The 16,721-nt window shown below is 46.7% G+C and overlaps 1 protein-coding gene across 1 annotated transcript in view; it reads right to left on the reverse strand.

Annotated features, from left to right (window-relative positions):
• The window catches only part of PDCD11 (programmed cell death 11), a 43,192-nt gene that overhangs the window by 10,588 nt on the left and 15,883 nt on the right, over nt 1-16,721 (reverse strand). The window contains exons 12-23 of the mRNA XM_059052366.2: nt 16,513-16,659; nt 14,926-15,177; nt 14,242-14,376; nt 13,545-13,739; nt 12,193-12,363; nt 11,200-11,419; nt 10,252-10,401; nt 9,488-9,603; nt 7,477-8,018; nt 6,518-6,580; nt 1,887-1,995; nt 51-140 (exon numbers count right to left, since the gene is read on the reverse strand). Coding sequence (XP_058908349.1) covers nt 51-140; nt 1,887-1,995; nt 6,518-6,580; nt 7,477-8,018; nt 9,488-9,603; nt 10,252-10,401; nt 11,200-11,419; nt 12,193-12,363; nt 13,545-13,739; nt 14,242-14,376; nt 14,926-15,177; nt 16,513-16,659 — 2,190 coding nt within the window. The remainder of the gene's footprint in view (nt 1-50; nt 141-1,886; nt 1,996-6,517; nt 6,581-7,476; nt 8,019-9,487; nt 9,604-10,251; nt 10,402-11,199; nt 11,420-12,192; nt 12,364-13,544; nt 13,740-14,241; nt 14,377-14,925; nt 15,178-16,512; nt 16,660-16,721) is intronic.

A 16,721-nucleotide genomic window follows, 5' to 3' on the forward strand; every position in this document is an offset into this window, starting at 1 on the left:
TGAGCTCAGGGAGCTGGGGTTTCCTCTCCAGGGATCTCAGGCACACTGACCTTGAAGCTAAGAGAAGTGAGCAGTAAGGGAATTCTCCCCCGGATGTCTGGAGCGATGTCTACCTCAAGCCATTTCTTAACCACGTTGTACTGGGGGGAAAAAAAACAGGAGGAGAAATGGAATGGGCAGATACAAGCATCTCTTCTCTTCCCTTCACTAAAACAGACTCTCCTAAAATCACAGGGCTCAGAGGGCCCAAAGCCTACATTTTCCCAAGGAACAGGAACACACCCCTACGTCTCAATGCCCCTGTCCAACCTCCACTTCTCGCAGGCTTCACTCAGCGTCTAGCTCAGAGCCTTTGCCAGCCCAGCAGAACATGCATCTCTCCTGGTGCCTCAGCTGATTAGGAGGCAAGAAAGGCCTCAGAGATATCCTCAAGCAGTAGGGCCAATCCCACTGGCCTCTGTCGCCTCCCCCAAACTCAGTTGTGCCCAGTGACTGCTAACCATCTTCAGGGACTAACATCTTATTTCTAAATCAATTTAGAGTTTGCTATTGACACAGTGCTCTGCCCTAAATACACACCCCAATTTTCAGGTCAACTCAACAAAACATTTATCAAGCAGCCACTATGTATACGGCATGAGAGTGATAAGTAAAAGCCAGGCCCTGCCTTCAAAGAGATTAAAGTCTGCAAAGAGTAAGTCAAATGAGTATGCAGGAGCAAGCAACAAGTAAGAGTACAGTATGTTACGGGACCCTGTAGGAGAACTAGTAAGAAGGGAGGGTTATCTGTGCTGGACCTTGAAGGGTTGTAGGCAATAAGAATAGACAGTACTCCCAGTGTAGAAATAAAGACAAGAAGGGAAAAAAATAGAGGAAGTTTTCAGCATGACTCGTATACCAGATTCATAAAGTCAGATTATGAAGAGCTTAAACACCACTCTAAGGCATCTTGGGTTTATGAATGTCTATAGACAATAGGTAACTAAAAGGATCAAGCACCACAGACATAATCAGATACATGCTCATGGAGGAAGAATCTGGCAGCAATGAAGAGGAATTATCCCTCAGGGTCAAACCCAGACCAACCTTCTCTCTGATGTATTACAACTGGTATAGTTCTCACTGATTGCTTCCCTTTACTCAACTCCTGTTCCACTTGGGGTTAGAACACATAATCTGGCACCCAATTACATACTGTTTAGCACTGTTCCCGAACTTTATAAAAGGCAAGAATCTAAAATCCAACATTTTATTTTATTTTAAATAAAACATCTTTATTTAAAATATTTGTGTGTGTGTGTGTGTTCTGATAAAACTTTATTTGTGGACACTGAAATTTGAATTTTACATTATTTAAAGTAAAACAGGGCTTCCCTGGTGGCGCAGTGGCTGAGAGTCCGCCTGCTGATGCAGGGGACACGGGTTCATGCCCCAGTCCGGGGGGATCCCACGTGCCACGGAGTGACTGGGCCCGTGAGCCATGGCCACTGATCCTGCGCGTCCGGAGACTTGTGCTCCGCAACGGGAGAGGCCACAACAGTGAGAGGCCCGCGTACGGCAAAAATAATAATAATAATAATAAATTTAATTAAATTAAATAAAGAACTGGATTTAAAATCTTGCTCTATATTTTTCTTTCCATTTTGTACAATTAATCTATAAATATGTAGAACTGTAGGTTGCTTGCTAGCTGTTTTGTAAGCCATAAATTTAGCTCCTTGATTAGACCAGAAGTGTTCTAGGAGCAGAGGCCTTCTACTGTCTTCTACAAACCAGCATGGCAGCAAACACAGAAGCAAAGCCTAGTGCAAATGGTCACTGTCAGTTTTTCCCCGTTTTCTTCTGGAAGAGGGACAGCGTCCCATTGCAGGGCGTGCACTACTCACCTTCTTTAAGAAGCAAGTCACAGTCTGACCAGCCTGGTACTGTTTAATCTTCTCCAAGGGGCTAACAGAATGAGTGTTGAGAGTAGCGTGGCCACCCTTCTCCAGCTCACTGGTTGCAGAAAGGCAATGGAAAGAGTAAACCAACCTCTGGATAAGCTTCTAGCTTGAAACCATCTCCCCCAAATGGTCATGGATTGATTTTACAGGACTCTGCTAACTCATACACACCTACCATGCACCACCCCCCACCCCACCCCCGTCATTTCTCTCCTTAAAGGGGAATGAATGTTCACAATACCTGCACGAAAATTAATCCCTTCCAATTCACTCACCTAGGTATGAATAAGCTGTAAAGTAGGTGGCCAACAATAATCTTTGTAAGTATAGGAAACAAAACTATTTTACTTCTTTCAATGCTTTAGCTACTGCTTTACAGTTCGCAGAACTGCTTTCACAAATAATCTCTCACTGAATGTGACAACACTCTCATGTGTGAATCAAGTAGGACAGATACTATTAAACTCATTTTATGCTACAGACCCAGGAGTTGAAGTCAGAGTTCCTGATTCAAAAATCCAGTGCTCTGCCCCCTACGCTACCTTGGCATTACCACTTTCTTGATTCTCTTTTTCTTCTCAGAAAAGCAACAAGGAGATGCGGTCTGAAAGTTATCAGTCCACAAATCACTTTCAAAGGCAGCACAGAATTCCCACCATTCCAACCAGCCAAGCTTACCAATTCAAATTTCTAAAACAAAACAGAACTCATCAATAAAATGGTACCACCAATACTGGTAAAACTGTAACGTACAATAGCAAGTACTGGTGAATATAGGAACACAGGAAACTCATACACTAGTAAAGCTGAAACACACCCAGCAATTCCACCCTAGAGAAATCCGTGCACAGGCGCACAATGGAACGAGTTCAAGGACGTTCACTGTGGCATTGTGGAAACAACCGTGAACGTCCTCCATCAGCTTGAAAATATACACAGTTTCGCACAGGCACAGGATGGGTTACTGTTTTAACTCTAGGCCCCGAAATGGAGAGATCGCAAAAACAAAATTTTGAGTGAAGAAAACAAGGTGCAGAATATTAAGCACAGCATACTATTTATGTAAAATTTGAAAACCATACAAAATCATTTTTTGTAGACATATATATATACGTATATATAATGAAAGTATAAAAGCAAGAGCTGGATATATGTCAAATAATGGAGAATTTCTGGGGGTGAAGGGAGAAGCCTGGGAAGGGAACATCTGTAAAATGTTATTTCTTAAAACACACACAGAACATCCCTGTGCCTGGCACTCTAAAAGATAATTACCAGATAATTTACATTCATTATCTATAACACCTTTATACATATATATATATATATATATATATATGTATAGTTAGGATAAAAAAATTTATTCACTCAGTGGCTGATATGGGAATGCCTCTGTTATGAACTGAATTGTCTCGCCCAGGCCCCCAAATTCTTATGTTGAAGCACCAACTTCCAATACCTCAGAATGTGACCGTGTTTGGAGACAGGGAATTTAAAGAGGCAATTAAGTTAAAATGAGGTCGTTAGGGTGGGCCTTAATCCAACACAACTAGTGTCCTTATAAGAAATTAAGCTACAACTCAATAATAAAAAAACAAATAAGCTGACTGAAAAACAGAACTGGAACAGACATTTCTCCAAAGCAGATCATCCAAACATCCAAGAAGCATAGGAAAAGGTGCTCAACATCACTAATAGTCAGGGAAATATAAATCAAAACCACAGTGAGATATTAACCTCACATCTGTAAGGATGGCCATTATCAAACAGAAAATAACAGGCATTGGCAAGGATGTGGGAGAAGGGAATCCTTCCCTGCACACTGTTGGTAGGACTATAAAATGGTGCAGCCACTATGGAGAACAGTATGGAAGGTCCTCAAAAAACTACCATATGATACAGCACTCCTACTTCTGGGTATGTATCTAAAAGAATTAAAAACAAGATCTCAAAGAGATATCTGTACACCCATGTTCATTGCAGCACTATTCATAATAGCCAAGGTATGGAAACAACCTAAATGTCCATTGATGGATGAATGGATAAAGACAACATATATACACACAATGGAATATCACTCAGCTTAAAAAAGAAGGAAATCTTGCTGTATGTTACCACACGGATGAACCTTGAGGATGTTGTGCTGAGTGAAATAAGCCAGTCACAGAAGGACTGGGCAGGACTCCACTTATATGAGGTATCTGAAGTAATCAAACTCAAAGAAACAGAAAGTGGAATGATGGTTGCGAGAGGCTGGGGAGTCAGGGGGAAATGAATGGCTTATAGAGTTTCAGTCATCCAAGATGAAAAAGTTCAGAGATCTGTTACATAAAAATATGCATATAGTTAACAATACCATAATGTATACCTAAAAAGTGTTAAGAGGGCAAATTTATGTTATTTGTGTTATGTTTTTACCACAATCAAAAATTTGAAAAGAGAGGAGATTAGGACATAGATAAATACAAAGAGAAGACCACGTGAAGACACTGGAGAAGATAGCCACCTTCAAGCTAAGGAGACAGGCCCCATAAGAACAAACCCTGCTGATACCTTCAACTCAGACTGAAAGCCTCCAGAACTGTGAGAAAATAGATGTCTATCTAAGTTTAAAAATAAATTAAGGGCTTCCCTGGTGGCTCAGTGGTTGAGAATCCACCTGCCGATGCAGGAGACACGGGTTCGTGCCCCGGTCCGGGAAGATCCCACATGCCGTGGAGCGGCTGGGCCCGTGAGCCGTGGCCGCTGAGCCTGCGCGTCCGGAGCCTGTGCTCCGCAACGGGAGAGGCCACAACAGTGAGAGGCCCGCATACCGCAAAAAAATAAATAAATAAATAAAAATAAAAATAAAACACAAACACACATAACAAGTATGTGTTATCTTTTTTCTTTTCCCAAAATGATTTTAAACTGACTCTTAAAAAAAAAAAAAAAAAAAGGTGGGCATAACTACACTAATGGCAAGAGAAAACTCAGGGACTAGCAGGAAAGCCAGAGATACATGTAATGACTTCTGAACCGCTCTGCTCTCTTAACTTCCCCCCCTCCAAATGGGTAAATGAGCAGGTACCGTTTTAGCTAGCTTGAGTGTCCCTCACCAACCCTGAGACTCAACTCGAAGGCACACGACATTCTTTGTGCACAAGAGCTCCATACACAAGTGGGAATGAAAATATGATGGCATTTCGTTAAGTCAGTCAACACCGTCAATTAAATAAATGTTTTTCCTCCTGACTTCAAAATATGTATCTTAAAACATAAAGCATTTGAGAAATATAGCAACAATAGCATTATGTTTATACTAAGTTTCCCAGGGGCCTTGATTAACATAAAATAATGAACAATACAACATAGGTGCGTGGAGGAGGTAGAAGATGTGCTAGAGTTTTTTAACCTGTCCATCTGTCTCTATCTGTCGTTATAACTCCATCCTCCATCTCGACTCTACGGAATGAACTCATTTCCTGGCTTGGCCCACACTGCCACTACCAAGGACCACCGCTATGGCTCACACCAGTCCCCAGAGACAGGAGGGGGGACCAGCACAGCAGTGATAGTTCATGAGAGGCTCCAGACTCTGAGGGTCAAGAACCATTCAGGATGTCAGTAAGTCTTCCCACAATGCTCACTGACTCGCCCCGTGCAGTATTCATTAATTTAACATACCTACCCTTAGCCTGGATAAACTACTTGACCTTAACCCTTAAGTAAACAAGACATCCAGCCTCAGAGGTGAAGACACCACAGACTAAAACAACGAATATGAGGAGGTCTCTGTTTTCACGACAAAGGGACACAGTCAAATCTACGAAACTAAGGAAACCACAGATTAAGCAAATAGGAACGTGTGCATCCACCAAAACTCATCATTCTGGAACTAAAGGGCTTACTTTCACATCCTTCAAAGTAAGCGTTGTCAGCATCTGGTACTTCCAAGGTTCGGGGAATATTTCCCTACCTCAGACACAAGCCTTCTCAGAACTGTTCCACTTCTATTCTGATCCCTTCAGGATGCTGACCAAACCTTATCCTCGGAAAGAGGTCTTTCCGTGACATCCTAGGCACATAAGACTTTCTGAAAGAATGGTCCCAGACAAACTGGATCCACCACTTCATGGAACTACTGGTTCTACCAGTCCACCCAGAATCCCTCGTGGAACATCCCTCTGCAGAATCCACCAGAACATGACCTTAAAATTTCAGTCACCAAGCAGTAGTCTATTATCAAGGAACAGGCATTCTTGGCTACGTGGTGTTTATTTAGGGAATTACTGAGCTCTAGAAAATTAGGTTGAGAGCAAAAATGTTTCTTTTTGTTACATGCCAACAAACAGAACTGCAATCAGCCTTTAAATTGATACTTAAACCCTGAATACAGCTTTCATATGAATTCTCACATAATCCCTCTAACCAGCTGTATGAGAACCAGACAAATATCCCTCCTGGAGAAAAAAAGACAACCTGGACAGAGAGAGGCAAAATGAGTCACAACCCTGGCTGAATCAACACTAGAACTCAGGCTCCTGACTCCAAGCCCAGCGCTCTCTCCATGAGACCACTGGAGTTCCCCTCACCTTGGCCGAACACTCAGCTCCGGGATGGTTCGAATAAATCTGGGATGACTTATTGGGAGAAACCTGGAGAAACAAATAATGTCAACTCATTTCTCTTATTCTCTGTAACACCATAATCGGGAGACCAGAATTTCTAACTGCCCACCAAACCGAGCTTGAAAACCCGCCCACTCCACTGCCACACCGCCCACTGGTAATACCAGGCCTGAGGGCTTCCATTCTCATCGTGTGAGTAAATGTTAAGGAACTGGCTCATCTGATCATTTAGGGTTGTCATATTAAACCCTGAAAAGAATTTTCCTTATGGACGATATACTCCAACTCTTTCATTCTAAAAATAAGGAAATTGAGGTCTAGAGAGAACAAATGACTTACGGAAGATCCCACAGTTACTGAAATTAATATGCAAATCATTGGCTAGACTTTGAATTCTTTTTGGTTTTCTTATAGCAAGGACTTCTGCTGCAATAACATACTGTAACTAGATTGAAAGTAAACGAATATAATTAAGGTATGCCGTGCAGGATGGATTATAGTAACTGCTGACATATATGGAGCAATAACCATGTGTCAGACAACCCACCAGGCACACTCAGTGCTAGGTGTTCTCTCTTCCAATCTTTGCAATGGCCCTGCAAGGTGGTCACTACCATTATTCTCACTTTACAAATTAGGAAAAATAAAACTCAGAGGGCTGAGTAACTCCTGGTCGCATAATTTTAAGTGGCAAATCTGGAATTCGCCCCAGATCTGACTCTAAATCAACGCTCTTAACCATTACATTACACACCATTAAAAAATAAAGACATACAAAAGGATTATTTGATGAATATTTTGGTTAACTAAAAGAAAATCTAACATATGCACAACTTTTTGGAAACTGCCCCAGTCCCCATGCCTTCTCCCACGATTACCACCATCTCCCCTCAAAGCCAGTCCCTCCCCCAAAGCCTCCATACTTGAATGTCTTCATGTCTCTCCCGCCAATCACTCGGGCAGTGACCTTCTTCCCAACTTTCAGCTTGGCAGTAGGAGATGTGCCCACTGGAACATCATCTAGAATGTGGGAGGCATGGATGCAGCCAATGATGCCATCTTCCAGGGTCACAACCACGTGGGTGGGCTTAATGGACTTGACGGTCCCTGTGACCACGTCCCCAATGGACAGGGTGTGCTTCCTTACAGTCCCTAAAACCAGAGCTGGATCTACTTCCTCATCCTCGTCGACCGTCTCAGAGTCCTTCCGGGACTGTCTCATGGTCCTCTTAGCAGCTGGCCCCTCAACGGCCAAAAGAAGACCCGTCACTCCTGGTTCTGTGGTCTGGAGGGTTAGGGAGACACCCTGTCCCACCTGCAACTTCTCTGAATCAAAGCGGAAGGTGTCATTGAGGTGAGAGGTCAGGGAGAAAGCTGCTAGCTGGCCAGTCTCTACCAAGGAGGCAAGGGCAAAGGACTCCTCCAAGTGCTGCACAATCGCCTGGTGCTCACTGCCTTTCTTCAGCTGGAAAACAGAAAACCCACCATCCCTGCTTCTTACAGAGCTCAAGGACTTGTTCCTCACCCACTGGGCAGGGTAGGTCTGGGAAAGTCCTCTGAGTCCAGGGGGCTCAAGGCTAATCTGAGCTGTAACAAACTAGCCTCCACTCCCTGGACCCAGCTTTCCCCTCCTGTACGCTGAGGCGATGTGACCACACTCAAGGCGCCACATCAGGATCACCTGGAGTTAGCCTCCGTTTTGAATTCAGATTCCAAGATCCTATCCTGGAACTGGTGAAAGCAGAACTTTAAAGGTGACTCTGATGCACAGCCAAGTGACCTCTGATGGTTCTCCAGCTTTAAGACACTGTGGTTCCTCCTGTCTTAGTCCTGCAGCTCTCCACCCAATTTATTCACTCACTCAACAAAGACAGTCACTACTGAGAGCTTATTGTGTGCAAGACATGTAGCCTGTCTTTCTCCAACATCCAACCTGTGCTCATGCCCTTACAGGCACTAGCTTCACTCGGATGACAAAGTGGGACAGGGCCCTGCTAGAAAACTTAGTGAGGGGTTAATACTGTTTTCTATTTCTCTTTGTCTCTCAAAGTCTTAAAATTATAAGCAACTGGAGATTAAGGATTACATCTATATAATTCTCTGTAACATACCCTATGCGATTAGGGGATTAATAAGTACTTTAGACGATGACGAAATAATACGCATCATCCAGAGAAAAATACCACTCATTTTAAGATTTCCCTTGAACCCATTTTTTGCCCACAAAAAAGTGGACAGAAGAGGGTATTAGATGAGCAGCCTGGAAGTCAGAACTACCCACACACGTTTTGTTTGGTTCACATGATGTTTAAAAAGAAAAATAGTTTCCAACATTTCCTACATTTATTTCAAATAAAAAACCCCAATTCTGCCTTTTCTTAAAATTCAAAGACTTCCCAACATTAGACCCAGATGTTCTCACGTGGCAACAGTGAGATGGAACCGAGTAGTCTCTGCTCCTCGGTGGCAGTGCGCGCACTCCGCAGTCTGTCAGAGTCCTACTGTCGAGTCCTACTGTCACCACCCCCTAACACACCTGGCCCGCTTCACTTATCCAAGCACCTGCTTGGCCCTAATAAGGGTGACCGCGTGATTTATAGCCCGAACCACAGTGAAAGTCACTGCAACTAACAAGCACACCAGGGGAATTCCCTGGCGGCCCAGTGGTTAGGACTCGGTGCTGTCACTGCTAGGGCCTGGGTTCAATCCTTGGTCGGGGAACTAAGATCCTGCAAGCTGCATGGCTCGGCCAAAAAAAAAAAAACAAAACAAAAAATACAAGCACACCAGGATGAGAGGTACACCTGGGCATGATCCAGACAAATCCAGGCACACGGCCACCCTGTCTACAGGTATCGCGAACCATGTGGCGTTGAAGGGGTGTGTAACACCTTTGAAACCATGGAAATGGAAGTCCTCAATCAGCAAGCTTACCTTTTTAGCTTTTCTATTCACCAAATCGTGGCAGAGAGAAACATGTACTTCCAACTTCAACATATCAACATTTAAGATCACAACCTTCTTTTTCTGCCCAGATTCCACCTCCTGCCCTGCAGTACAGAACCAAAGACAATGTGATCACCCTCCTGGAGCAGGGGCGAAGGGAGACAGCATCTCTCCAACAGCCCCGCAGTCCACAGGCACAAAAAGGAAAAGTGGACCTATGTCCTAGGTTTACATGCACTAGGGAAGCCAAGGGTCTAGCCCCCATAATTCACATTCAGGTTGTGTTGACTTATGCAACCTGGTATATAAAAATCTAGATTTACCCAAATACAACAATAAAGAGATTCATACCTAAACCTTCTTTAGTATGCTGCTGTCTATTTTTTTTTTTTTTTTTTTGGCGGTACGCGGGCCGCTCACTGTTGTGGACTCTCCCGTTGCGGAGCACAGGCTCCAGACGCGCAGGCTCAGCTGCCATGGCTCACGGGGCCTAGCTGCTCCGTGGCATGTGGGATCTTCCCAGACCGGGGCACGAACCCGTGTCTCCTGCATCGGCAGGCGGACTCTCAACCACTGCACCACCAGGGAAGCCCTATGCTGCTGTCTTGATTTGCATTTACACAAGATAAGCATGCCAAAAATTTCTGCTGGATCAGCTCATCTATGTATTTGGAAATTCTGTACCCAGAAGAGGAAGCAACGGGGAAGTGGTTTCCCCTACAAACCATGATGGGCGAGAGAGATGCACTCACCTGCCCGATGATACTTGCTGGCTCTTAGGACCAGGCCGGGCACTGGGCCCTCACTGAACAGTACAGAGCCATCTCCTAACACCTCCTGCACCTCTAGGTCAAGGACCATCCCTGGGGTCATCTCAGCCAGCGTCTGGATCAACACAGAGTCTGCCAGAGACCCAAAGGAAATAGGGATTAACAAGATGAAATGACACTCACCATTCTTTTCCTTTGGAAATACGTTGACACATGGAGGACATTTCCAACATGGAGCGTTGGAACCACTATGAAGGCAAAATCGCTTGTGGTAAGTATGTCTGATACCCATGAAAATTCCCAGTACAGGCAGAGACCTATGCCCCTTGCTCATCCCACATGGCCATAATTCATGGAATAGCCAACGAATGCCAGAAACACATGCTTTCCTTTGATTTTGGAATTTTCATTCTTTCTGTTTGGAATCTACCCTCTCAAGGTTCTTATTCCCAAATCCCATCAGGGTTCCAACAAACTACACAATGGTTCAAAGCTTAGTAGGGTCAGACTAATACCCCCCACAAAGTCTTCCAGCAGGTCCCTGTTCCATTTTATCATCTACTACACATCTGATGAATAAAGGAACAAGAAGTGAAGAAGTGAATGGATTCACAACAAATGCAAACCTGAGGTCACAGAACTCAGGGAAATTTTGATTCTGGACTGGGAGGGAGCCCAAGGGGAACTTCTGGGATACCAAGTAATGATCTTTTATCTGAATCTGGATGACCATTAAACAGGGATGTTCACTTTATAAATGTTTACTGAGCTGTACTCTAAAAGATTTGTGCACTTTATGGAGATCCTATTCCCATTAACAAAAGTTTACCCATATTTTTTAACATCAGGGAAGACCAACAACTCATCGGAACAGACTGAAGACGCACACGCCCCACCCCTGGCCCTCATCCTCCGCCCTGCTGCCCCCACCTCGGTTGCTCATGAGGCTACGGACGCCCTGCCTCTCCTCCAGGCACTGGCTCAGGAGGAGGAGGCTGGTGGTGGCCAGGTCCCCCAGAGTGCAGTCCGACAGCCGCAGCGACAGCAGCATCCGCTGCTTCTCCTCGTCCACGTTGGTCACCTTAGCAACCACCGTCTGCCCCTCGACAAAGTGGTCACTTGTGGAGGTCACAAACTTGTCACTCATGATCTAAAAGGGAAGAGCGGGTGCAAAATGAAGAAAGGAAAGGAAGTCTCTATTAAGACAACCCACTTGAAACACCCAGAAAGAAGTGTGTGAGGCAGGAGGTGGACCCCAGGAAGGTCCCCCCAGCCCTCTGAGCACAGCTCACCCCCCCTTTCGTAAAAACACAGGAGGCGCCCTGGCTGCCAACCCAGCCGAGAAGGCCCCCGAGCAACTCCCTGCCCCTCACTGTGCATGTTTCTGGGGACCTCCCCCGTCTCTCATTTTTAAAATTGTTCTGGCAGGGGATGCAAATGAGACCTGCCCAGGAAAAACATCAGGGGAACACACCTACGGAAAGGAAGAAACACTTGTGAATTAATTGTCTGTGGCAGGAAGGAGCGATGAGCCCTTTGCTCAGCACCGTCTTACATGGGCTTTGGTAAGACTCCTCCCCGCTCCGGGTGTCAGTTTATGCGGCAGGCCTGAGAGGGGGTTCAACTACGGGATCGCTAGGATCTTTTCCAGTCTGAAAAGTCTGCTAGCCAATGACCTACCCAATGCTATAGCATGAAGTAGAAAAGGTGCCCCTTCCTCCAGGACACAGCCCTGAGCCAGGACACAGGCTGGGCAAAAGGACAGCAGATTGAGTCTCAGCTCCACTCCCCCTCAGCCAGGTACCTCTGTGTCATGCCCCTGAAAATCTTTCAAGAGAATAATAGATTCTTTCCCACCAACCCTCAGGTTCCATGTCCCTGTTGTCTCCCCTCAAAGGCGCTTGTGCAGGGAGGTGAGCTTACAGCTTTGGGAGCCAGTCCACTAAGGCCTGACGGGAACTGGACGAACACACCGTAGTCCTTGATGTTCTTCACAAAACCAATGAGCAACATTCCAGGATGGATTTCTGAGAAGCTCTTGGGATCCTGGCCACCCTCTACTGCAGACACCAAAGCTGGCTTCCTGCAAAGGAGCTAGTGGCACTTCGTCAAGGAATGTTCCAGAAAGGGCAGATGAGCTGTCCATCTCTCCCATCTCCATTCTCCACTCTACCCCCTCTCTACCACAGTGATTCTCTAAGTGTGCAGACCAGCAGCATTAGCATCACCGGGAACTAGTTAGAGAGGCAAATTCTTTTTTTTTTTTGGCGGTATGTGGGCCTCTCACTGCTGTGGCCTCTCCTGTTGCGGAGCACAGGCTCCGGACACGCAGGAGGCTCAGCGGCCATGGCTCACGGGTCCAGCCGCTCCGCGGCATGTGGGAACTTCCCAGACTGGGGCACGAACCCGCTTCCCCTGCATCGGCAGGCGGACTCTCAACCACTGCGCCACCAGAGAAGCCCGAGAGGCAAATTCTTAAGCACCAGCCCAGACCTACTGAATCAGATACTTGGGGGGCGCGGGGAACAAGCTGTGTTGGACCAAGCCCTCCAGGGGATTCTGATTCACACTGAAGACTGGGAATCACTGTTTTGTTCCTGCCCTTATTAATTCACCTTCAGATTACCAGAAGGGACCTAAGGGGAAGGCTCATCCCTGTGGTTTGGCAGCTGGATCGGCTGTGATACCATCCGCCTGCCTATCTTCACACTAACCAACCCTATTTCCCCTCCTCTGCCTATCTCCACTCTAAGGAGGATCGATTTTACATTCCGCAAGAAAGGAGGCAGTGTCTTCCTTCTAAGTGCCCACACGAAGACCGAAAGCAATATTCTGAGACCTATATCCCGGCAGGGGTAGGCGGAGGAGAGAAAAGAGGACAGCGGGTACTTATTAACTGTTCCAACTCAGGGGTGAGCACTGAGTGCCCCAAGAAGGCTGGATGTGCCACTGGGAGTGTCCTGCTGGGCCTGGAGTGCCACGTGGCCCTCTCCCCAACACCCTGGGCTCCCTCTCTGCCCTGACCACCAGCATCTGCCAGCAGCACCTCGATCCTGCTCTAACGCTCACCAGGGGAACAGAGGCAAAGTGCAGGCTTGCCCACTGGTTTGGTCTGTGAAGGTATTTCTGCAGTCAGAGGGCCAACTTCTTTCCCATGGAGTTTCCAACTAAGAGCAGAGCCTGACCCAGAGTTCCCCAGCGCCCCCCTCCCTGCCGAGGGCCCACAGCTCCCACACCTTCACCTCCATGGCTCCCCAGAGACCAGTAAAGGATACAACACGCTCCTCACCCTCGCTCAGACACAGCACTCTGTGAAGGATGTCGCCTGCCTGGAGCCAGCAATGCAACAGTGGGCCGTTGGTGACGTGGTCTGACAGATGAGGCGTGGGAAGGAAGCCGGGGACGTTGTGAGGCAGGACAGCCACCTGCAGCCCATCTTTGGTCTTCTCCAGAACCTTCACATCCACCAACTACTCAGGGAAAAGGAAGACAAAAAAGAGCACTTGTCTTGAGCAGAGAGCAACTCGTGTGGGTCAGGCAGAGATCAGAGGCATAGAATATCCAGCACCAGGGATGACTGAGAGGTCGAGATCAGAGAAGCAGCTTTCTCCCACTCCCCACCCCACGTTCCCAAAGACCCAACAGGCACACACACCCCCACACACAGCAGGACCCATCTGGTGCTCGCATCACTCCTCTCCCAGGTCCCTCCACTGGGTCCCAAAGCAAAGACAGTTTTGCAGGCTGGTCCCAGGGACCAGAGAGGAAAGAGGGCAGCAGCACACTGCTGACAAGCCACACCGTAACAGCACTTTCTTTCCTAGACAGTCCATCTGCTCTGACACACAGCCCCAGGATCTTGTCTAGCTTCCTTGATCTTCCCCCTGCATGGTTTCCAGCACCCCAGGTGTCAGTGGCGCCCTGCTCTCTACCACTGTAACTAAAATAATTTGTCTGGAGAAGTCCAGGTACCTGCCCAGCGTGAATGGCCTTTTTTTTCTTCTGACTGTGTCCTGCACATTCTTTCTTCGGATCACCAGACAGCTTGAAGGACAAGAGCATCCTCTCTTTGGATGGCTCACAGTTCAGCACTGCAACCTTCACCACCTGGTGAGAAACCATACCTGCTTGGCCCTAGAGAGAGGTGCCCCCCACCAGCACCACAGAGGCCTTGGGTGATTCACCAAGACCCTGGATCAGATCAGAAAGCAGTGAAGAGAAACGTAATGAGAGCTACACGGAATCCCCACAAGTCAGTCTTTCGGGTGACAAAAGACATGAATGAATTTTGGGGTGTAATCCCAAGTTTTAAAAAATCATTTTTCCTAGACAGACCCAGACTCATCAGATTTAGGGCAGTGCCCCCTTGTGGTGATAGTGGCCTCAGAACAATTTCTGATGTGAGGGACACTAGTGTATTACAGGTGAAGATTAATTTCTTCTACGTTGAGGGCCTAAGGTCCGTTAGTTTGCTAGCATCCATTGAGCCCCCTTGAGGGTTTCTCTCTGTTCTGTTGCATCTCCTCCACTTAGCTGGCTCAGGCCCGCTACCCCACATGCTCTCTTCCGTAACCCTTAAAAAGTAGCCTCCCTACTCCTTCAAATCTGTGTTCATGGGGTCACCAGCGGTAGGAGCTTATCCAGGGGAAGGGTTACCTGGCCAGTGTAAAAGACACTCTCTGGGTCAGGGATATACTCGGCACTGAGCTCATGCCTGGGTACCAGTCCCTGCACGTCATTGTAGAACTTCACGATGCAGCCGTAGTCCTTGACCCTGAGGATAAAGCCGTGTGTCTGCAGACCAGGCTTAGCATCGGCATAGCAGGTAATGGCAGGAAGTTTGGACTCAACCAGGGTTTTCTTCAGGGTCATCATCAGCTTCCTGGATTCAGGGTCACAAAGCAAAACCTAGGGAAAGGATACTGGCCATGACCAAGTCATCCATTACCAAGAGAGCCACTGAGCTGGTCTCTGCATCCCCCTGAGAGCCATGGTCAGACGCTAAAAACCTGCTATCTCTTTCCCTCTGAGAATAATAGCTGCAGACCATCCTTGCTTCCTGCTGGGTGATGACCTAGGGAGCATTCATCTCTATTTCAAACGTACTACCTCCCAAAAGTCCCCTCCTGGGCCTAGAGCAACACTCACCATCCCAGTGCACCTCCAGGGAGTCCTGTGTTGGTTACTCCTACTCTGCCTCCGCTCCCGCTCCCTCCTGGACCCCTGCATGTCGTCTAACAGAATGAATGACTGAACCAGTTTACCCCCTCAACACTGTTGTGGACTAGCTATAAACGAAGACTGAGTGCGCCAACCACCTCTTGTTCCTCAAAAAGTCATCTCCTCGAGGGCAGAGAAATTCCTCTAACTTCCTGACCTCACCACTATAAAACTTTGTACCAATGGGTAATCAATATCTTTGTTGATTCCATCATGAAATAAAATGAAAATAAGAAAATCCAACACTCTAAGTGTCTGCACACACCAGGCCCTAAGCACTGTGTATTATCATGTTTAATCTTCACAACTCTGTGAAGCTTCTCTCAGGATCCAAGCCTTTGTTATAAAACACTCAAGTTTTGGCAGCTTTGGTTGGGCTTCCTCTGTGCCTGACACAACCCCTGCTCCTCCTCAACCTTCCAAATCCTACCCATCCTTTCCAGTTCAGGCTCCACCTCTGCCAGAAATCTAAAAGACATTATTGTCAAATAGAGCTCAATTCGAAAACTGGTTCTGCCATTTATTAGCTGTGTGACTCTGGGCAAGATATTCTGCTTTCCTAAGCTTTCATTTCCCCATCTGCAAAATGAGGATAACAGTACTTCCTTCATAGGGCCATTTTAAGGATGAAATGAAGTAAGGCGTGTTACGATGTACCTAGCACAGCAATTGGCACAGAATACACGTTACACGGTAGTTGCTATTGATCATACTGATCATCATTGATTATCAATGATTCTTTCTGCCCCAGCCTACCCTCAGCTCCCCGTTCTGAGATAAGACCACAGCATACAGCCTGCACCAAACCACGTGGCCAGCTCTCTTCACGTATGGGTATTTTAACCACCAATTATACCATACAATTATCAAGGGCAGGGACCCAGTTTGCTCTTCCCAATGCCAAGCACAGGACTGCAGATACTATGCGGTCACTTTGTGGAAAAAGGCAGAAACTTCAGCTGAGAAGCATCTTTCTCTTCCCATATGGCCAAAACCCCACCAGCGACCCTTCAGGAGGCTCACCCGGCACTTGACCCTATCCCCAGCGTGGTACTTCTTCTCCGGATTCTTCATAAGGATGTCGGCCAGGTGCATGGGAGGTACCAGGGCCCTGATTTGCTTGCCCACCTTCACCAGCATCCCGTATGGCTTTAGGGTCATCACTTTGCCCTAGGAAAACATGCCATGATGCCTCAAGAATACCTTTCTTGTACTTCTTACAACAAAGCATC

This window comes from Kogia breviceps, chromosome 2 (genome assembly GCF_026419965.1).
Source record: "Kogia breviceps isolate mKogBre1 chromosome 2, mKogBre1 haplotype 1, whole genome shotgun sequence".
NCBI lineage: Eukaryota > Metazoa > Chordata > Mammalia > Artiodactyla > Physeteridae > Kogia > Kogia breviceps.